Genomic DNA, 23,118 nt, shown 5'->3' on the forward strand with positions numbered 1-23,118 from the left:
AAGATGGTGCAGCAAGGCAGCAGCCCTAACTCCTGTCGGTTCTGTTGTAGGCATGGCGGCAAAGGAGAACTACGAGGGGTCCTCGTGGCAGAGCTGGCAGTCCCACTACGAGAGCCCCAGGGCGGACATGGGGAAGGCTGCACAAGGTCAGAGGTCCCTTCAAACCCAAACCATTCTGTGACCTTCAAGGACCCTTCCACTCCAAACCATTCTATCAATCTATGGTTCTGTAATCCTTAAGGACCTTTACAGCCCATCCATTTTGTGATTTCATGGTTCTGTGACTTTTAAGGACCTTCCGACCTATTTCGTCATGCCATGATCTCTAGGGACCATTACAACACATGCTGTTCTATGATGCTCGAACATTTCAACCCAACCAGTTCTAGGATTCCGTGGTACTGTGAACTGTAAGGACCCATTCCCACCCAGGCATTTTTAGGGTTCCATGGTTTAGTGACCTTTAAGGACCATTCCAACCCGACCAGTTTTAGGATTCGGTATTTTTGTAACCTTTAAGGACTGTTCCAACCCGACCAGTTTTAGGGTTCCATGGTTCTGTGACCTTTAAGGACAATCCCAACCCAACCAATTCTAGGGTTCCATGGTTCTGTGACCTTTAAGGACCATTCCAACCCAACCAGTTCCAGGATTCCATGGTTCTGTGACCATTAAGGACCATTCCAACCCAACCAGTTCTCGGGTTCCATGGTTCTGTGACCTTTAAGATCTGTTCCAACCGAAGCAGTTCTCGGGTTCTATGGTTCTGTGACCTTTAAGGACCCATTCCCACCCAGGCATTTTTAGGGTTCTGTGGTTCTGTGGTCTTTAGGGACCATTCCAACCCATCCAGTTCTCGGGTTCCATGGTTCGGTGACATTTAAGGTCCATTCCAACCCAACCAGTTCTAGGGTTCTGCGATTCTGTGTCTTGTATGGATCCCTTCCCATCCAGTCCTTTTTATGGTTCTGTGGTTCTGTGACTTTTAAGGACCCCTTCCCACCCAGACATTTTTAGGATTCTGTGGTTTTGTGATCTTTAGGGACCATTCCAACCCAACCAGTTCAAGGGTTCCATGGCTCTGTGACCTTTAAGATCCATTGCAACCCAAGCAGTTCTGGGATTGCATGGTTCTGTGACTTTAAAGGGCCATTCAAACTCGACCATTTCTGGGGTTCCATGGTTCAATGACCTTTAAGGACCATTCCAACCCGACCTGTTCTAGGGTTCTGTGGTTCTGTGACCTCTAAGGTCCATTCCAACCCCACCATTTTTCAGGTTCTGTAGTTCTGTTATCTTTAGGGACCATTCCAACCCAACCAGTTCTCGGCTTCCATGGTTCTGTGTCATTTAAGGACCCTTTCCCACCCAGGCATTTTTAGGGTTCTGTGGTTTTGTGACCTTTAAGATCCATTCCAACCCAACCAGTTCTCGGGTTGCATGGTTCTGTGACCTTTAAGGTCCATTCCAGCCCAACCAGTTCTAGGGTTCTGTGGTTCTGTGACCTTTAAGGACCATTCCAACCCAACCAGTTTTCAGGTTCCATGGTTCTGTGACCTTTAAGGACCATTCCAACCCAACCAGTTTTAGGGTTCCAAGGTTCTGTGACCTTTCAGTTCTGTTCCAACCCAACCAGTTCTTGGGTTCCATGGTTCTGTGACCTTTAAGGTGCATTGCAACCCAACCAGTTCTAGGGTTGCATGGTTCTGTGACCTTTAAGGACCATTCCAACCTGACCAGTTCTAGGGTTCCATGGTTCTGTGACCTTTAAGGACCATTCCAACCCAGCCAGTTCTAGGGTTCTGCGGTTCTGTGACCTTTAAGGACCATTCCAACCCAACCAGTTCTCTGGTTTCATGGTTCTGTGACCTTTAAGGACCATTCCAACCCAACCAGTTCTAGGGTTCCATGGTTCTGTGACCTTTAAGATCAGTTCCAACCCAGCCAGTTCTGGGATTCCATGGTTCTGTGGCCTTTAAATACCATTTGTCACGGAGTTGACCAGATCAATCTATGTGTGTGACAGGGGCGACAGGCCTCTGCCCTCCCCACCCTCCCCAGTCCCACAGAAATGGGAAGGAAGGAAGGGAGGAAATGAACAGTGGCAACAATCTATGGAGGGAAACTTATTTTACTATAATATTGGAATACAAGATAACGCAATGTATACAATTTAATTGAAATTGTGATTAATAAATCAGACAAGATGAGAGAGAGAGTTCCCGGGACCGAGTCCAACCTGAAAAGCTTGGAACGGCCAGGAAAGCACCTCCAGCACCCACTGCAAGGCAGCAAGAGAGCGCCCCCCCACCCGGAAGGGCCAGATCCCGTGACTGCTGTAATGTACAGGGATAGGTACTTGGGATTGGGGCAGTGACACTTCAATGCCCCGTACACTACATGATGTTTTGATGTGGAATACTGAAACCCAAAATAAAAAACAAAAACAAAAAAAACATAGAACCATGACACCATTCCAACCCAACCAGTTCTGGGGTTCCATGGTTCTGTGTCTTGTATGGATCCCTTCCCACCCAGTCCTTTTTAGGGTTCCATGGTTCTGTGACCTTTAAGGTCAATTCCAACCCAACCAGTTCTCAGGTTCCAAGGTTCTGTGACCTTTCAGTTCTGTTCCAACAGAACCAGTTCTCGGATTCCTTGGTTCTGTGACCTGTAAGGACCATTCCAACCCATCCAGTTCTAGGGTTCTGTGGTTCTGTGTCTTGTATGGATCGCTTCCCACCCAGACATTTTTAGGGTTCTGTGGTTCTGTGGTCTTTAGGGACCATTCCAACCCATCCAGTTCCTGGGTTCCATGGTTCGGTGACATTTAAGGTCCATTCCAACCCAACCAGTTCTAGGGTTCTGCGGTTCTGTGTCTTGTATGGATCCCTTCCCATCCAGTCCTTTTTATGGTTCTGTGGTTCTGTGACTTTTAAGGATCCCTTCCCACCCAGACATTTTTAGGGTTCTGTGGTTTTGTGATCTTTAGGGACCATTCCAACCCAACCAGTTCAAGGGTTCCATAGTTCTGTGACCTTTAAGATCCATTGCAACCCAACCAGTTCTGGGATTGCATGGTTCTGTGACTTTAAAGGGCCATTCCAACTCGACCATTTCTGGGGTTCCATGGTTCAGTGACGTTTAAGGACCATTCCAACCCAACCTGTTCTAGGGTTCCATGGTTCTGTGACCTCTAAGGTCCATTCCAACCCCACCATTTTTCGGGTTCTGTAGTTCTGTTATCTTTAGGGACCATTCCAACCCAACCAGTTCTCGGGTTCCATGGTTCTGTGACGTTTAAGGTCCATTCCAACCCAACCAGTTCTCGTGTTCCATGGTTGTGTGACCTTTAAGGACCATTCCAACCCAACCTGTTCTGGGATTCCAAGGTTCTGTGACCTTTCAGTTCTGTTCCAACCCAGCCAGTTCTTAGGTTCCATGGTTCTGTGACCTTTAAGGACCATTCCAACCTGACCAGTTCTCGGGTTCCATGGTTCTGTGACCTTTAAGATCAGTTCCAACCCAGCCAGTTCTGGGATTCCATGGTTCTGTTACCTTTAAGGACCATTTGTCGCGGAGTTGACCAGATCAATCTATGTTTGTGACAGGGGCGACAGGCCTCTGCCCTCCCCACCCTCCCCAGTCCCACAGAAATGGGAAGGAAGGTAGGGAGGAAATGAACAGTGGCAACAATCTATGGAGGAAAACTTATTTTACTATGATATTGGAATACAAGATAACACAATGTATACAATTTAATTGAAATTGAGATTAATAAATCAGACAAGATGAGAGAGAGAGTTCCCGGGACCGAGTCCAACCTGAAAAGCTTGGAACGGCCAGGAAAGCACCTCCAGCACCCACTGCAAGGCAGCAAGAGAGCGCCCCCCCACCCGGAAGGGCCAGATCCCGTGACTGCTGTAATGTACAGGGATAGGTACTTGGAATTGGGGCAGTGACACTTCAATGCCCCGTACACTACATGATGTTTTGATGTGGAATACTGAAACCCAAAATAAAAAACAAAAACAAAAAAAACATAGAACCATGACACCATTCCAACCCAACCAGTTCTGGGGTTCCAAGGTTCTGTGACCTTTCAGTTCTGTTCCAACCCAACCAGTTCTCAGGTTCCATGGTTCTGTGACCTGTAAGGACCAGTCCAACCCATCCAGTTCTGGGGTTCTGTAGTTCTGTGTCTTGTATGGATCCCTTCCCAGCCAGGTATTTTTTGGGTTTTGTGGTTCTGAGACCTTTGAGAACCCATTGCCACCCAGACATTTTTAGGGTTCTGTGGTTCTGTGACCTTTAAGGTCCATTCCAACCTGACCTGTTCTCGTGTTCCATGGTTCTGTGACCTTTAAGGACCATTCCAACCCAACCTGTTCTGGGATTCCAAGGTTCTGTGACCTTTCAGTTCTGTTCCAACCTGACCAGTTCTAGGGTTCCATGGTTCTGTGACCTTTAAGGACCATTCCAACCCAGCCAGTTCTAGGGTTCTGCGGTTCTGTGACCTTTAAGGACCATTCCAACCCAACCAGTTCTCTGGTTTCATGGTTGTGTGACCTTTAAGGACCATTCCAACCCAACCAGTTCTAGGGTTCCATGGTTCTGTGACCTTTAAGATCAGTTCCAACCCAGCCAGTTCTGGGATTCCATGGTTCTGTGGCCTTTAAATACCATTTGTCACGGAGTTGACCAGATCAATCTATGTGTGTGACAGGGGCGACAGGCCTCTGCCCTCCCCACCCTCCCCAGTCCCACAGAAATGGGAAGGAAGGAAGGGAGGAAATGAACAGTGGCAACAATCTATGGAGGAAAACTTATTTTACTATAATATTGGAATACAAGATAACGCAATGTATACAATTTAATTGAAATTGTGATTAATAAATCAGACAAGATGAGAGAGAGAGTTCCCGGGACCGAGTCCAACCTGAAAAGCTTGGAACGGCCAGGAAAGCACCTCCAGCACCCACTGCAAGGCAGCAAGAGAGCGCCCCCCCACCCGGAAGGGCCAGATCCCGTGACTGCTGTAATGTACAGGGATAGGTACTTGGGATTGGGGCAGTGACACTTCAATGCCCCGTACACTACATGATGTTTTGATGTGGAATACTGAAACCCAAAATAAAAAACAAAAACAAAAAAAACATAGAACCATGACACCATTCCAACCCAACCAGTTCTGGGGTTCCATGGTTCTGTGTCTTGTATGGATCCCTTCCCACCCAGTCCTTTTTAGGGTTCCATGGTTCTGTGACCTTTAAGGTCAATTCCAACCCAACCAGTTCTCAGGTTCCAAGGTTCTGTGACCTTTCAGTTCTGTTCCAACAGAACCAGTTCTCGGATTCCTTGGTTCTGTGACCTGTAAGGACCATTCCAACCCATCCAGTTCTAGGGTTCTGTGGTTCTGTGTCTTGTATGGATCCCTTCCCACCCAGGTATTTTTAGGGTTCTGTGGTTCTGTGACTTTTAAGGACCCCTCCCACCCAGACATTTTTAGGATTCTGTGGTTCTGTGATCTTTAGGGACCATTCCAACCCAACCAGTTCTGGGGTTCCATGATTCTGTGACCTTTAAGGTCCAGTCCAACCCAACCAGTTCTAGGGATCCATCATTCTGTGACCTTTAAGATCCATTCCAACCCAACCAGTTTTAGGGTTCCAAGGTTCTGTGACCTTTAAGATCCATTCCAACCCAACCAGTTTTAGGGTTCATGGTTCTGTGACCTTTAAGATCCATTCCAACCCAACCAATTCTAGGGTTCCATGGTTCTGTGACTTTAAAGGGCCATTCAAACTCGACCAGTTCTGGGATTCCATGGTTCTGTGTCCTTTAAGGACCATTCCAACCCAACCAGTTCTCGGGTTCCATGGTTCTGTGACCTTTCAGTGTCTGTGTCTGTGACCTTTCAGTGTCTGTGTCTGTGTCAGTGTCTGTGACTTTAAAGGGCCATTCCAACCCAAACAGTTCTAGGGTTCCATGGTTCTGTGTCCTGTTTGGACCCATTCCCACCCGGGTGTTTTTAGGGTTCCATTGTTCTGTAACCTTTAAGGACCATTCCAACCTGACCAGTTCTCGGGTTCCATGGTTCTGTGACCTTTAGGAACCATTCCAACCCAACCAGTTCTAGGGTTCCAAGGTTCTGTGACCTTTCAGTTCTGTTCCAACCCAACCAGTTCTGGGGTTCCATGGTTCTGTGACCTCTAAGGTCCATTCCAACCCCACCATTTTTAGGGTTCTGTAGTTCTGTTATCTTTAGGGACCATTCCAACCCAACCAGTTCTAGGGTTCCATGGTTGTGTGACCTTTAAGGACCATTCCTACCCATCCAGTTCCTGGGTTCCATGGTTCTGTGACTTTAAAGGGCCATTCAAACTCGACCATTTCTGGGGTTCCATGGTTCTGTGACCTTTAGGGACCATTCCAACCCAACCAGTTCTAGGGTTCCATGGTTCTGTGACCTTTAAGGACCATTCCAACCCAACCACTTCTCGGGTTCCAATGTTCTGTGACCTTTAAGGACCCATTCCCACCCAGGCATTTTTAGGGTTCATGGTTTTTTGATCTTTAAGATCGTTTCCAACCCGACCAGTTCTCGGTTTCCATGGTTCAATGGCCTTTAAGGACCATTCCAACCCAACCAGTTCTAGGGTTCCAAGGTTCTGTGACCTTTCAGTTCTGTTCCAACACAACCAGTTCTTGGGTTCCATGGTTCTGTGACCTGTAAGGACCATTCCAACCTGACCAGTTCTAGGGTTCTGTGGTTCTGTGTCTTGTATGGATCCCTTCCCACCCAGTCCTTTTTAGGGTTCTGTGGTTCTGTGACCTTTTAGGACCCATTCCCACCCAGACATTTTTAGGGTTCTGTGGTTCTGTGATCTTTAGGGACCATTCCAACCCAACCAGTTCTGGGGTTCCATAGTTCTGTGACCTTTAAGGTCCATTCCAACCCAACCAGTTCTAGGGTTCCATGATTCTGTGACCTTTAAGATCCATTCCAACCCAACCAGTTTTAGGGTTCCAAGGTTCTGTGACCTTTAAGTTCCATTCCAACCCAACCAGTTTTAGGGTTCCATGGTGGTGTGACCTTTCAGGACCATTCCTACCCAACCAATTCTAGGGTTCCATGGTTCTGTGACTTTAAAGGGCCATTCAAACTCGACCAGTTCTGGGGTTCCATGGTTCTGTGTCCTTTAAGGACCATTCCAACCCAACCAGTTCTCGGGTTCCATGGTTCTGTGACCTTTCAGTGTCTGTGTCTGTGACCTTTCAGTGTCTGTGTCTGTGTCAGTGTCTGTGACTTTAAAGGGCCATTCCAACCCAAACAGTTCTAGGGTTCCATGGTTCTGTGTCCTGTTTGGACCCATTCCCACCCAGGTGTTTTTAGGGTTCCATTGTTCTGTAACCTTTAAGGACCATTCCAACCTGACCAGTTCTCGGGTTCCATGGTTCTGTGACCTTTAGGGACCATTCCAACCCAAGCAGTTCTAGGGTTCCAAGGTTCTGTGACTTTTCAGTTCTGTTCCAACCCAACCAGTTCTGGGGTTCCATGGTTCTGTGACCTCTAAGGTCCATTCCAACCCCACCATTTTTAGGGTTCTGTAGTTCTGTTATCTTTAGGGACCATTCCAACCCAACCAGTTCTAGGGTTCCATGGTTGTGTGACCTTTAAGGACCATTCCTACCCATCCAGTTCCTGGGTTCCATGGTTCTGTGACTTTAAAGGGCCATTCAAACTCGACCAGTTCTGGGGTTCCATGGTTCAGTGACGTTTAAGGACCATTCCAACCCGACCAGTTCTCGGGTTCCATGGTTCTGTGACCTTTCAGTGTCTGTGTCTGTGACCTTTCATTGTCTGTGTCTGTGTCAGTGTCTGTGACTTTAAAGGGCCATTCCAACCCAACCAGTTCTCAGATTCCATGGTTCTGTGACCTGTAAGGACCGGTCCAACCCATCAAGTTCTAGTGTTCTGTGGTTCTGTGTCTTGTATGGATCCCTTCCCACCCAGTCCTTTTTAGGGTTCTGTGGTTCTGTGATCTTTGGGGACCATTCCAACCCAACCAGTTCTGGGGTTCCATAGTTCTGTGACCTTTAAGGTCCATTCCAACCCAACCAGTTCTAAGGTTCCATGATTCTGTGACCTTTAAGATCCATTCCAACCCAACCAGTTTTAGGGTTCCAAGGTTCTGTGACCTGTAAGGACCATTCCAACCCATCCAGTTCTAGGGTTCTGTGGTTCTGTGTCTTGTATGGATCCCTTCCCACCCAAGTATTTTTAGGGTTCTGTGGTTCTGTGACATTTAAGAACCCATTGCCACCCAGACATTTTTAGGGTTCTGTGGTTTTGTGATCTTTAGGGAGCATTCCAACCCAACCTGTTCACGGGTTCCATAGTTCTGTGACCTTTAAGATCCATTGCAACCCAAGCAGTTCTGGGATTGCATGGTTCTGTGACTTTAAAGGGCCATTCCAACTCGACCATTTCTGGGGTTCCATGGTTCAATGACCTTTAAGGACCATTCCAACCCTACCTGTTCTAGGGTTCCATGGTTCTGTGACCTTTCAGTTCTGTTCCAACACAACCAGTTCTCGGGTTCCATGGTTCTGTGACCTGTAAGGACCATTCCAACCTGACCAGTTCTAGGGTTCTGTGATTCTGTGTCTTGTATGGATCCCTTCCCACCCAAGTATTTTTAGGGTTCTGTGGTTCTGTGACCTTTAAGGACCCATTCCCACCCAGACATTTTTAGGGTTCTGTGGTTCTGTGATCTTTAGGGACCATTCCAACCCAACCAGTTTTGGGGTTCCATAGTTCTGTGACCTTTAAGGACCATTCCAACCCAACCAGTTTTAGGGTTCCAAGGTTCTGTGACCTTTCAGTTCTGTTCCAACCCAACCAGTTCTTGGGTTCCATGGTTCTGTGACCTTTAAGGTGCATTGCAACCCAACCAGTTCTAGGGTTGCATGGTTCTGTGACCTTTAAGGACCATTCCAACCTGACCAGTTCTAGGGTTCCATGGTTCTGTGACCTTTAAGGACCATTCCAACCCAGCCAGTTCTAGGGTTCTGCGGTTCTGTGACCTTTAAGGACCATTCCAACCCAACCAGTTCTCTGGTTTCATGGTTCTGTGACCTTTAAGGACCATTCCAACCCAACCAGTTCTAGGGTTCCATGGTTCTGTGACCTTTAAGATCAGTTCCAACCCAGCCAGTTCTGGGATTCCATGGTTCTGTGGCCTTTAAATACCATTTGTCACGGAGTTGACCAGATCAATCTATGTGTGTGACAGGGGCGACAGGCCTCTGCCCTCCCCACCCTCCCCAGTCCCACAGAAATGGGAAGGAAGGAAGGGAGGAAATGAACAGTGGCAACAATCTATGGAGGAAAACTTATTTTACTATAATATTGGAATACAAGATAACGCAATGTATACAATTTAATTGAAATTGTGATTAATAAATCAGACAAGATGAGAGAGAGAGTTCCCGGGACCGAGTCCAACCTGAAATGCTTGGAACGGCCAGGAAAGCACCTCCAGCACCCACTGCAAGGCAGCAAGAGAGCGCCCCCCCACCCGGAAGGGCCAGATCCCGTGACTGCTGTAATGTACAGGGATAGGTACTTGGGATTGGGGCAGTGACACTTCAATGCCCCGTACACTACATGATGTTTTGATGTGGAATACTGAAACCCAAAATAAAAAACAAAAACAAAAAAAAACATAGAACCACGACACCATTCCAACCCAACCAGTTCTGGGGTTTCAGTTCTTTCAGTTTTTCTTTTCAGTTCTGTTTCAACCCAACCAGTTCTCAGATTCCATGGTTCTGTGACCTGTAAGGACCAGTCCAACCCATCCAGTTCTAGGGTTCTGTAGTTCTGTGTCTTGTATGGATCCCTTCCCACCCAGACATTTTTAGGGTTCTGTGGTTCTGTGACCTTTAAGGACCATTCCAACCCAACAAGTTCTAGGGTTCCAAGGTTCTATGACCTTTCAGTTCTGTTCCAACCCAACCAGTTCTAGGGTTCCATGGTTCTGTGACCTTTAAGGACCATTCCCACCCAGACATTTTTAGGGTTCTTTGGTTCTGTGGTCTTTAGGGACCATTCCAACCCATCCAGTTCCTGGGTTCCATGGTTCGGTGACATTTAAGGTCCATTCCAACCCAACCAGTTCTAGGGTTCTGCGGTTCTGTGTCTTGTATGGATCCCTTCCCATCCAGTCCTTTTTATGGTTCTGTGGTTCTGTGACTTTTAAGGATCCTTTCCCACCCAGACATTTTTAGGGTTCTGTGGTTTTGTGATCTTTAGGGACCATTCCAACCCAACCAGTTCTAGGGTTCCATAGTTCTGTGACCTTTAAGATCCATTGCAACCCAACCAGTTCTGGGATTGCATGGTTCTGTGACTTTAAAGGGCCATTCCAACTCGACCAGTTCTGGGGTTCCATGGTTCAGTGACGTTTAAGGACCATTCCAACCCAACCTATTCTAGGGTTCCATGGTTCTGTGACCTCTAAGGTCCATTCCAACCCCACCATTTTTCGGGTTCTGTAGTTCTGTTATCTTTAGGGACCATTCCAACCCAACCAGTTCTCGGGTTCCATGGTTCTGTGACGTTTAAGGTCCATTCCAACCCAAACAGTTCTCGTGTTCCATGGTTGTGTGACCTTTAAGGACCAATCCAACCCAACCTGTTCTGGGATTCCAAGGTTCTGTGACCTTTCAGTTCTGTTCCAACCCAGCCAGTTCTTAGGTTCCATGGTTCTGTGACCTTTAAGGTGTATTGCAACCCAACCAGTTCTAGGGTTGCATGGTTCTGTGACCTTTAAGGACCATTCCAACCCAACCAGTTCTCGGGTTCCATGGTTCTGTGACCTTTAAGATCAGTTCCAACCCAGCCAGTTCTGGGATTCCATGGTTCTGTTACCTTTAAGGACCATTTGTCGCGGAGTTGACCAGATCAATCTATGTTTGTGACAGGGGCGACAGGCCTCTGCCCTCCCCTCCCTCCCCAGTCCCACAGAAATGGGAAGGAAGGTAGGGAGGAAATGAACAGTGGCAACAATCTATGGAGGAAAACTTATTTTACTATAATATTGGAATACAAGATAACACAATGTATACAATTTAATTGAAATTGAGATTAATAAATCAGACGAGATAAGAGAGAGAGAGTTCCCGGGACCGAGTCCAACCTGAAATGCTTGGAACGGCCAGGAAAGCACCTCCAGCACCCACTGCAAGGCAGCAAGAGAGCGCCCCCCCACCCGGAAGGGCCAGATCCCGTGACTGCTGTAATGTACAGGGATAGGTACTTGGGATTGGGGCAGTGACACTTCAATGCCCCGTACACTACATGATGTTTTGATGTGGAATACTGAAACCCAAAATAAAAAACAAAAACAAAAAAAACATAGAACCATGACACCATTCCAACCCAACCAGTTCTGGGGTTCCAAGGTTCTGTGACCTTTCAGTTCTGTTCCAACCCAACCAGTTCTCAGGTTCCATGGTTCTGTGACCTGTAAGGACCAGTCCAACCCATCCAGTTCTGGGGTTCTGTAGTTCTGTGTCTTGTATGGATCCCTTCCCACCCAGACATTTTTTGGGTTTTGTGGTTCTGAGACCTTTGAGAACCCATTGCCACCCAGACATTTTTAGGGTTCTGTGGTTCTGTGACCTTTAAGGTCCATTCCAACCTGACCTGTTCTCGTGTTCCATGGTTCTGTGACCTTTAAGGACCATTCCAACCCAACCTGTTCTGGGATTCCAAGGTTCTGTGACCTTTCAGTTCTGTTCCAACCTGACCAGTTCTAGGGTTCCATGGTTCTGTGACCTTTAAGGACCATTCCAACCCAGCCAGTTCTAGGGTTCTGCGGTTCTGTGACCTTTAAGGACCATTCCAACCCAACCAGTTCTCTGGTTTCATGGTTCTGTGACCTTTAAGGACCATTCCAACCCAACCAGTTCTAGGGTTCCATGGTTCTGTGACCTTTAAGATCAGTTCCAACCCAGCCAGTTCTGGGATTCCATGGTTCTGTGGCCTTTAAATACCATTTGTCACGGAGTTGACCAGATCAATCTATGTGTGTGACAGGGGCGACAGGCCTCTGCCCTCCCCACCCTCCCCAGTCCCACAGAAATGGGAAGGAAGGAAGGGAGGAAATGAACAGTGGCAACAATCTATGGAGGAAAACTTATTTTACTATAATATTGGAATACAAGATAACGCAATGTATACAATTTAATTGAAATTGTGATTAATAAATCAGACAAGATGAGAGAGAGAGTTCCCGGGACCGAGTCCAACCTGAAAAGCTTGGAACGGCCAGGAAAGCACCTCCAGCACCCACTGCAAGGCAGCAAGAGAGCGCCCCCCCACCCGGAAGGGCCAGATCCCGTGACTGCTGTAATGTACAGGGATAGGTACTTGGGATTGGGGCAGTGACACTTCAATGCCCCGTACACTACATGATGTTTTGATGTGGAATACTGAAACCCAAAATAAAAAACAAAAACAAAAAAAACATAGAACCATGACACCATTCCAACCCAACCAGTTCTGGGGTTCCATGGTTCTGTGTCTTGTATGGATCCCTTCCCACCCAGTCCTTTTTAGGGTTCCATGGTTCTGTGACCTTTAAGGTCAATTCCAACCCAACCAGTTCTCAGGTTCCAAGGTTCTGTGACCTTTCAGTTCTGTTCCAACAGAACCAGTTCTCGGATTCCTTGGTTCTGTGACCTGTAAGGACCATTCCAACCCATCCAGTTCTAGGGTTCTGTGGTTCTGTGTCTTGTATGGATCCCTTCCCACCCAGGTATTTTTAGGGTTCTGTGGTTCTGTGACTTTTAAGGACCCCTCCCACCCAGACATTTTTAGGATTCTGTGGTTCTGTGATCTTTAGGGACCATTCCAACCCAACCAGTTCTGGGGTTCCATGATTCTGTGACCTTTAAGGTCCAGTCCAACCCAACCAGTTCTAGGGATCCATCATTCTGTGACCTTTAAGATCCATTCCAACCCAACCAGTTTTAGGGTTCCAAGGTTCTGTGACCTTTAAGATCCATTCCAACCCAACCAGTTTTAGGGTTCATGGTTCTGTGACCTTTAAGATCCATTCCAACCCAACCAATTCTAGGGTTCCATGGTTCTGTGACTTTAAAGGGCCATTCAAACTCGACCAGTTCTGGGATTCCATGGTTCTGTGTCCTTTAAGGACCATTCCAACCCAACCAGTTCTCGGGTTCCATGGTTCTGTGACCTTTCAGTGTCTGTGTCTGTGACCTTTCAGTGTCTGTGTCTGTGTCAGTGTCTGTGACTTTAAAGGGCCATTCCAACCCAAACAGTTCTAGGGTTCCATGGTTCTGTGTCCTGTTTGGACCCATTCCCACCCGGGTGTTTTTAGGGTTCCATTGTTCTGTAACCTTTAAGGACCATTCCAACCTGACCAGTTCTCGGGTTCCATGGTTCTGTGACCTTTAGGAACCATTCCAACCCAACCAGTTCTAGGGTTCCAAGGTTCTGTGACCTTTCAGTTCTGTTCCAACCCAACCAGTTCTGGGGTTCCATGGTTCTGTGACCTCTAAGGTCCATTCCAACCCCACCATTTTTAGGGTTCTGTAGTTCTGTTATCTTTAGGGACCATTCCAACCCAACCAGTTCTCGGGTTCCATGGTTGTGTGACCTTTAAGGACCATTCCTACCCATCCAGTTCCTGGGTTCCATGGTTCTGTGACTTTAAAGGGCCATTCAAACTCGACCAGTTCTGGGGTTCCATGGTTCAGTGACGTTTAAGGACCATTCCAACCTGACCAGTTCTCGGGTTCCATGGTTCTGTGACCTTTCAGTGTCTGTGTCTGTGACCTTTCATTGTCTGTGTCTGTGTCAGTGTCTGTGACTTTAAAGGGCCATTCCAACCCAACCAGTTCTCAGATTCCATGGTTCTGTGACCTGTAAGGACCGGTCCAACCCATCAAGTTCTAGTGTTCTGTGGTTCTGTGTCTTGTATGGATCCCTTCCCACCCAGTCCTTTTTAGGGTTCTGTGATTCTGTGATCTTTGGGGACCATTCCAACCCAACCAGTTCTGGGGTTCCATAGTTCTGTGACCTTTAAGGTCCATTCCAACCCAACCAGTTCTAAGGTTCCATGATTCTGTGACCTTTAAGATCCATTCCAACCCAACCAGTTTTAGGGTTCCAAGGTTCTGTGACCTGTAAGGACCATTCCAACCCATCCAGTTCTAGGGTTCTGTGGTTCTGTGTCTTGTATGGATCCCTTCCCACCCAAGTATTTTTAGGGTTCTGTGGTTCTGTGACATTTAAGAACCCATTGCCACCCAGACATTTTTAGGGTTCTGTGGTTTTGTGATCTTTAGGGAGCATTCCAACCCAACCTGTTCACGGGTTCCATAGTTCTGTGACCTTTAAGATCCATTGCAACCCAAGCAGTTCTGGGATTGCATGGTTCTGTGACTTTAAAGGGCCATTCCAACTCGACCATTTCTGGGGTTCCATGGTTCAATGACCTTTAAGGACCATTCCAACCCTACCTGTTCTAGGGTTCCATGGTTCTGTGACCTTTCAGTTCTGTTCCAACACAACCAGTTCTCGGGTTCCATGGTTCTGTGACCTGTAAGGACCATTCCAACCTGACCAGTTCTAGGGTTCTGTGATTCTGTGTCTTGTATGGATCCCTTCCCACCCAAGTATTTTTAGGGTTCTGTGGTTCTGTGACCTTTAAGGACCCATTCCCACCCAGACATTTTTAGGGTTCTGTGGTTCTGTGATCTTTAGGGACCATTCCAACCCAACCAGTTTTGGGGTTCCATAGTTCTGTGACCTTTAAGGACCATTCCAACCCAACCAGTTTTAGGGTTCCAAGGTTCTGTGACCTTTCAGTTCTGTTCCAACCCAACCAGTTCTTGGGTTCCATGGTTCTGTGACCTTTAAGGTGCATTGCAACCCAACCAGTTCTAGGGTTGCATGGTTCTGTGACCTTTAAGGACCATTCCAACCTGACCAGTTCTAGGGTTCCATGGTTCTGTGACCTTTCAGTTCTGTTCCAGCACAACCAGTTCTCGGATTCCTTGGTTCTGTGCCCTGTAGGGTCCATTCCAACCCAGCCAGTTCTGGGATTCCATGGTTCTGTGGCCTTTAAATACCATTTGTCACGGAGTTGACCAGATCAATCTATGTGTGTGACAGGGGCGACAGGCCTCTGCCCTCCCCCCCCACCCCAGTCCCACAGAAATGGGAAGGAAGGTAGGGAGGAATTGAACAGCGGCAACAATCTATGGAGGAAAGCTTATTTTACTATAATATTGGAATACAAGATAACACAATATATACAATTTAATTGAAATTGAGATTAATAAATCAGACGAGATAAGAGAGAGAGAGTTCCCGGGACCGAGTCCAACCTGAAATGCTTGGAACGGCCAGGAAAGCACCTCCAGCACCCACTGCAAGGCAGCAAGAGAGCGCCCCCCCACCCGGAAGGGCCAGATCCCGTGACTGCTGTAATGTACAGGGATAGGTACTTGGGATTGGGGCAGTGTTTAATGTTTATTTATTTAAAGTTTATGTTTTAAACTTTAAATAAATTAGATTTTAATTAAATTTTAAAACTTTAAAAAACTTAAATTTAAAGTTTTAAATTTATTTTATTTAAAGTTTAATGCCCCGTACACTACATGATGTTTTGATGTGGAATACTGAAACCCAAAAACAAAAAGCAAAAACAAAAAAAACATAGAACCACGACACCATTCCAACCCAAGCAGTTCTGGGGTTCCATGGTTCTGTGACCATTAAGGATCATTCCAACCCAACCAGTTCTAGGGTTCAGTGGTTCTGTGTCTTGTACGGATTCCTTCCCACCCAGACATTTTTAGGGTTCTGTGGGTTTGTGATCTTTAAGGACCATTCCAAGCCAACCAGTTCAAGTGTTCCAAGGTTCTGTGACCTTTCAGTTCTGTTGCAACACAACCAGTTCTCGGATTCCTTGGTTCTGTGACCTTTAAGGACCATTCCAACCCAACCAGTTCCATGGTTCTGTGGTTCTGTGTCTTGTATGGATCCCTTCCCACCCAGGTATTTTTAGGGTTCGGTGGTTCTGAGACCTTTAAGAACCCATTCCCACCCAGACATTTTTAGGGTTCTGTGGATCTGTGACCTGTTTGGACCCATTCCCACCCAGGCGTTTTTAGGGTTCCATGGTTCTGTGACCTTTAAGGACCATTCAATCCTAACTGGTTTTGGGATTCCATGGTTCTGTGACCTTTAAGGACCATTCCAACCCAACCAGTTTTAGGGTTCCAAGGTTCTGTGACCTTTCAGTTCTGTTCCAACCCAACCAGTTCTTGGGTTCCATGGTTCTGTGACCTTTAAGGTGCATTGCAACCCAACCAGTTCTAGGGTTGCATGGTTCTGTGACCTTTAAGGACCATTCAATCCTAACTGGTTTTGGGATTCCATGGTTCTGTGACCTTTAAGGACCATTCCAACCCAGCCAGTTCTGGGATTCCATGGTTCTGTGACTTTTAAGGACCATTCCAACCCAACCAGTTCTAGGGTTCTGTGGTTCTGTGTTTTGTATGGATCCCTTCCCACCCAATCCTTTTAAGGGTTCTGTGTTCCTGTGACCTTTAAGGACCATTCCAACCCAACCAGTTCTCGGGTTCCATGGTTCTGTGACCTTTAAGGACCATTTTAACCTAACTAGTTTTGGGATTCCATGGTTCTGTGACCTTTAAGATCAGTTCCAACCCAACCTGTTCTGGGCTTCCATGGTTCTGTGACCTTTTTGGACTCATTCCAACCCAAGTACTTCTGGGATTCCATGGTTCTGTGACCTTTAAGGACCATTCCAACCCAACCAGTTTTCAGGTTCCATGGTTCTGTGACCTTTAAGGACCATTCCAAGCCAAGCAGTTCTGGGGTTCCATGGTTCTGTGACCTTTAAGGACCATTCCAACCTGACCAGTTCTCAGGTTCCGTGGTTCTGTGACCTTTAAGGACCATTCCAACCCAAGCAGTTCTGGGGTTCCGTGGTTCTGTGACCTTTAAGGACCATTCCAACCCAACCAGTTCTCGGGTTCCATGGTTGTGTGACCTTTAAGGACCATTCCTACCCATCCAGTTCCTGGGTTCCATGGTTCTGTGACTTTAAAGGGCCATTCAAACTCGACCAGTTCTGGGGTTCCATGGTTCAGTGACGTTTAAGGACCATTCCAACCTGACCAGTTCTCGGGTTCCATGGTTCTGTGACCTTTCAGTGTCTGTGTCTGTGACCTTTCATTGTCTGTGTCTGTGTCAGTGTCTGTGACTTTAAAGGGCCATTCCAACCCAACCAGTTCTCAGATTCCATGGTTCTGTGACCTGTAAGGACCGGTCCAACCCATCAAGTTCTAGTGTTCTGTGGTTCTGTGTCTTGTATGGATCCCTTCCCACCCAGTCCTTTTTAGGGTTCTGTGGTTCTGTGATCTTTGGGGACCATTCCAACCCAACCAGTTCTGGGGTTCCATAGTTCTGTGACCTTTAAGGTCCATTCCAACCCAACCAGTTCTAAGGTTCCATGATTCTGTGACCTTTAAGATCCATTCCAACCCAACCAGTTTTAGGGTTCCAAGGTTCTGTGACCTGTAAGGACCATTCCAACCCATCCAGTTCTAGGGTTCTGTGGTTCTGTGTCTTGTATGGATCCCTTCCCACCCAAGTATTTTTAGGGTTCTGTGGTTCTGTGACATTTAAGAACCCATTGCCACCCAGACATTTTTAGGGTTCTGTGGTTTTGTGATCTTTAGGGAGCATTCCAACCCAACCTGTTCACGGGTTCCATAGTTCTGTGACCTTTAAGATCCATTGCAACCCAACCAGTTCTGGGATTGCATGGTTCTGTGACTTTAAAGGGCCATTCCAACTCGACCATTTCTGGGGTTCCATGGTTCAATGACCTTTAAGGACCATTCCAACCCTACCTGTTCTAGGGTTCCATGGTTCTGTGACCTTTCAGTTCTGTTCCAACACAACCAGTTCTCGGGTTCCATGGTTCTGTGACCTGTAAGGACCATTCCAACCTGACCAGTTCTAGGGTTCTGTGATTCTGTGTCTTGTATGGATCCCTTCCCACCCAAGTATTTTTAGGGTTCTGTGGTTCTGTGACCTTTAAGGACCCATTCCCACCCAGACATTTTTAGGGTTCTGTGGTTCTGTGATCTTTAGGGACCATTCCAACCCAACCAGTTTTGGGGTTCCATAGTTCTGTGACCTTTAAGGACCATTCCAACCCAACCAGTTTTAGGGTTCCAAGGTTCTGTGACCTTTCAGTTCTGTTCCAACCCAACCAGTTCTTGGGTTCCATGGTTCTGTGACCTTTAAGGTGCATTGCAACCCAACCAGTTCTAGGGTTGCATGGTTCTGTGACCTTTAAGGACCATTCCAACCTGACCAGTTCTAGGGTTCCATGGTTCTGTGACCTTTCAGTTCTGTTCCAGCACAACCAGTTCTCGGATTCCTTGGTTCTGTGCCCTGTAGGGTCCATTCCAACCCAGCCAGTTCTGGGATTCCATGGTTCTGTGGCCTTTAAATACCATTTGTCACGGAGTTGACCAGATCAATCTATGTGTGTGACAGGGGCGACAGGCCTCTGCCCTCCCCCCCCACCCCAGTCCCACAGAAATGGGAAGGAAGGTAGGGAGGAAATGAACAGCGGCAACAATCTATGGAGGAAAGCTTATTTTACTATAATATTGGAATACAAGATAACACAATATATACAATTTAATTGAAATTGAGATTAATAAATCAGACGAGATAAGAGAGAGAGAGTTCCCGGGACCGAGTCCAACCTGAAATGCTTGGAACGGCCAGGAAAGCACCTCCAGCACCCACTGCAAGGCAGCAAGAGAGCGCCCCCCCACCCGGAAGGGCCAGATCCCGTGACTGCTGTAATGTACAGGGATAGGTACTTGGGATTGGGGCAGTGTTTAATGTTTATTTATTTAAAGTTTATGTTTTAAACTTTAAATAAATTAGATTTTAATTAAATTTTAAAACTTTAAAAAACTTAAATTTAAAGTTTTAAATTTATTTTATTTAAAGTTTAATGCCCCGTACACTACATGATGTTTTGATGTGGAATACTGAAACCCAAAAACAAAAAGCAAAAACAAAAAAAACATAGAACCACGACACCATTCCAACCCAAGCAGTTCTGGGGTTCCATGGTTCTGTGACCATTAAGGATCATTCCAACCCAACCAGTTCTAGGGTTCAGTGGTTCTGTGTCTTGTACGGATTCCTTCCCACCCAGACATTTTTAGGGTTCTGTGGGTTTGTGATCTTTAAGGACCATTCCAAGCCAACCAGTTCAAGTGTTCCAAGGTTCTGTGACCTTTCAGTTCTGTTGCAACACAACCAGTTCTCGGATTCCTTGGTTCTGTGACCTTTAAGGACCATTCCAACCCAACCAGTTCCATGGTTCTGTGGTTCTGTGTCTTGTATGGATCCCTTCCCACCCAGGTATTTTTAGGGTTCGGTGGTTCTGAGACCTTTAAGAACCCATTCCCACCCAGACATTTTTAGGGTTCTGTGGATCTGTGACCTGTTTGGACCCATTCCCACCCAGGCGTTTTTAGGGTTCCATGGTTCTGTGACCTTTAAGGACCATTCAATCCTAACTGGTTTTGGGATTCCATGGTTCTGTGACCTTTAAGGACCATTCCAACCCAACCAGTTCTGGGATTCCATGGTTCTGTGACTTTTAAGGACCATTCCAACCCAACCAGTTCTAGGGTTCTGTGGTTCTGTGTTTTGTATGGATCCCTTCCCACCCAATCCTTTTAAGGGTTCTGTGTTCCTGTGACCTTTAAGGACCATTCCAACCCAACCAGTTCTCGGGTTCCATGGTTCTGTGACCTTTAAGGACCATTTTAACCTAACTAGTTTTGGGATTCCATGGTTCTGTGACCTTTAAGATCAGTTCCAACCCAACCTGTTCTGGGCTTCCATGGTTCTGTGACCTTTTTGGACTCATTCCAACCCAAGTACTTCTGGGATTCCATGGTTCTGTGACCTTTAAGGACCATTCCAACCCAACCAGTTTTCAGGTTCCATGGTTCTGTGACCTTTAAGGACCATTCCAAGCCAAGCAGTTCTGGGGTTCCATGGTTCTGTGACCTTTAAGGACCATTCCAACCTGACCAGTTCTCAGGTTCCGTGGTTCTGTGACCTTTAAGGACCATTCCAACCCAAGCAGTTCTGGGGTTCCGTGGTTCTGTGACCTTTAAGGACCATTCCAACCCAACCAGTTCTCGGGTTCCATGGTTGTGTGACCTTTAAGGACCATTCCTACCCATCCAGTTCCTGGGTTCCATGGTTCTGTGACTTTAAAGGGCCATTCAAACTCGACCAGTTCTGGGGTTCCATGGTTCAGTGACGTTTAAGGACCATTCCAACCTGACCAGTTCTCGGGTTCCATGGTTCTGTGACCTTTCAGTGTCTGTGTCTGTGACCTTTCATTGTCTGTGTCTGTGTCAGTGTCTGTGACTTTAAAGGGCCATTCCAACCCAACCAGTTCTCAGATTCCATGGTTCTGTGACCTGTAAGGACCGGTCCAACCCATCAAGTTCTAGTGTTCTGTGGTTCTGTGTCTTGTATGGATCCCTTCCCACCCAGTCCTTTTTAGGGTTCTGTGGTTCTGTGATCTTTGGGGACCATTCCAACCCAACCAGTTCTGGGGTTCCATAGTTCTGTGACCTTTAAGGTCCATTCCAACCCAACCAGTTCTAAGGTTCCATGATTCTGTGACCTTTAAGATCCATTCCAACCCAACCAGTTTTAGGGTTCCAAGGTTCTGTGACCTGTAAGGACCATTCCAACCCATCCAGTTCTAGGGTTCTGTGGTTCTGTGTCTTGTATGGATCCCTTCCCACCCAAGTATTTTTAGGGTTCTGTGGTTCTGTGACATTTAAGAACCCATTGCCACCCAGACATTTTTAGGGTTCTGTGGTTTTGTGATCTTTAGGGACCATTCCAACCCAACCTGTTCACGGGTTCCATAGTTCTGTGACCTTTAAGATCCATTGCAACCCAAGCAGTTCTGGGATTGCATGGTTCTGTGACTTTAAAGGGCCATTCCAACTCGACCATTTCTGGGGTTCCATGGTTCAATGACCTTTAAGGACCATTCCAACCCTACCTGTTCTAGGGTTCCATGGTTCTGTGACCTTTCAGTTCTGTTCCAACACAACCAGTTCTCGGGTTCCATGGTTCTGTGACCTGTAAGGACCATTCCAACCTGACCAGTTCTAGGGTTCTGTGATTCTGTGTCTTGTATGGATCCCTTCCCACCCAAGTATTTTTAGGGTTCTGTGGTTCTGTGACCTTTAAGGACCCATTCCCACCCAGACATTTTTAGGGTTCTGTGGTTCTGTGATCTTTAGGGACCATTCCAACCCAACCAGTTTTGGGGTTCCATAGTTCTGTGACCTTTAAGGACCATTCCAACCCAACCAGTTTTAGGGTTCCAAGGTTCTGTGACCTTTCAATTCTGTTCCAACCCAACCAGTTCTTGGGTTCCATGGTTCTGTGACCTTTAAGGTGCATTGCAACCCAACCAGTTCTAGGGTTGCATGGTTCTGTGACCTTTAAGGACCATTCCAACCTGACCAGTTCTAGGGTTCCATGGTTCTGTGACCTTTCAGTTCTGTTCCAGCACAACCAGTTCTCGGATTCCTTGGTTCTGTGCCCTGTAGGGTCCATTCCAACCCAGCCAGTTCTGGGATTCCATGGTTCTGTGGCCTTTAAATACCATTTGTCACGGAGTTGACCAGATCAATCTATGTGTGTGACAGGGGCGACAGGCCTCTGCCCTCCCCCCCCACCCCAGTCCCACAGAAATGGGAAGGAAGGAAGGGAGGAAATGAACAGCGGCAACAATCTATGGAGGAAAGCTTATTTTACTATAATATTGGAATACAAGATAACACAATATATACAATTTAATTGAAATTGAGATTAATAAATCAGACGAGATAAGAGAGAGAGAGTTCCCGGGACCGAGTCCAACCTGAAATGCTTGGAACGGCCAGGAAAGCACCTCCAGCACCCACTGCAAGGCAGCAAGAGAGCGCCCCCCCACCCGGAAGGGCCAGATCCCGTGACTGCTGTAATGTACAGGGATAGGTACTTGGGATTGGGGCAGTGTTTAATGTTTATTTATTTAAAGTTTATGTTTTAAACTTTAAATAAATTAGATTTTAATTAAATTTTAAAACTTTAAAAAACTTAAATTTAAAGTTTTAAATTTATTTTATTTAAAGTTTAATGCCCCGTACACTACATGATGTTTTGATGTGGAATACTGAAACCCAAAAACAAAAAGCAAAAACAAAAAAAACATAGAACCACGACACCATTCCAACCCAAGCAGTTCTGGGGTTCCATGGTTCTGTGACCATTAAGGATCATTCCAACCCAACCAGTTCTAGGGTTCAGTGGTTCTGTGTCTTGTACGGATTCCTTCCCACCCAGACATTTTTAGGGTTCTGTGGGTTTGTGATCTTTAAGGACCATTCCAAGCCAACCAGTTCAAGTGTTCCAAGGTTCTGTGACCTTTCAGTTCTGTTGCAACACAACCAGTTCTCGGATTCCTTGGTTCTGTGACCTTTAAGGACCATTCCAACCCAACCAGTTCCATGGTTCTGTGGTTCTGTGTCTTGTATGGATCCCTTCCCACCCAGGTATTTTTAGGGTTCGGTGGTTCTGAGACCTTTAAGAACCCATTCCCACCCAGACATTTTTAGGGTTCTGTGGATCTGTGACCTGTTTGGACCCATTCCCACCCAGGCGTTTTTAGGGTTCCATGGTTCTGTGACCTTTAAGGACCATTCAATCCTAACTGGTTTTGGGATTCCATGGTTCTGTGACCTTTAAGGACCATTCCAACCCAACCAGTTCTGGGATTCCATGGTTCTGTGACTTTTAAGGACCATTCCAACCCAACCAGTTCTAGGGTTCTGTGGTTCTGTGTTTTGTATGGATCCCTTCCCACCCAATCCTTTTAAGGGTTCTGTGTTCCTGTGACCTTTAAGGACCATTCCAAC

At 46.7% G+C, this 23,118-nt stretch overlaps 1 protein-coding gene across 1 annotated transcript in view; it reads left to right on the forward strand.

The window, feature by feature from the left end:
- The window catches only part of AKAP8 (A-kinase anchoring protein 8), a gene marked incomplete at both ends in the record, with an annotated part of 66,989 nt that overhangs the window by 1,685 nt on the left and 42,186 nt on the right, over positions 1–23,118 (forward strand). The window contains one exon of the mRNA XM_079547958.1: positions 51–146. Within this exon, the coding sequence (XP_079404084.1) occupies positions 51–146 (96 nt within the window). The remainder of the gene's footprint in view (positions 1–50; positions 147–23,118) is intronic.

The sequence above is a fragment of the Tetrao urogallus genome (genome assembly GCF_951394365.1).
Source record: "Tetrao urogallus genome assembly, chromosome: 36".
NCBI lineage: Eukaryota > Metazoa > Chordata > Aves > Galliformes > Phasianidae > Tetrao > Tetrao urogallus.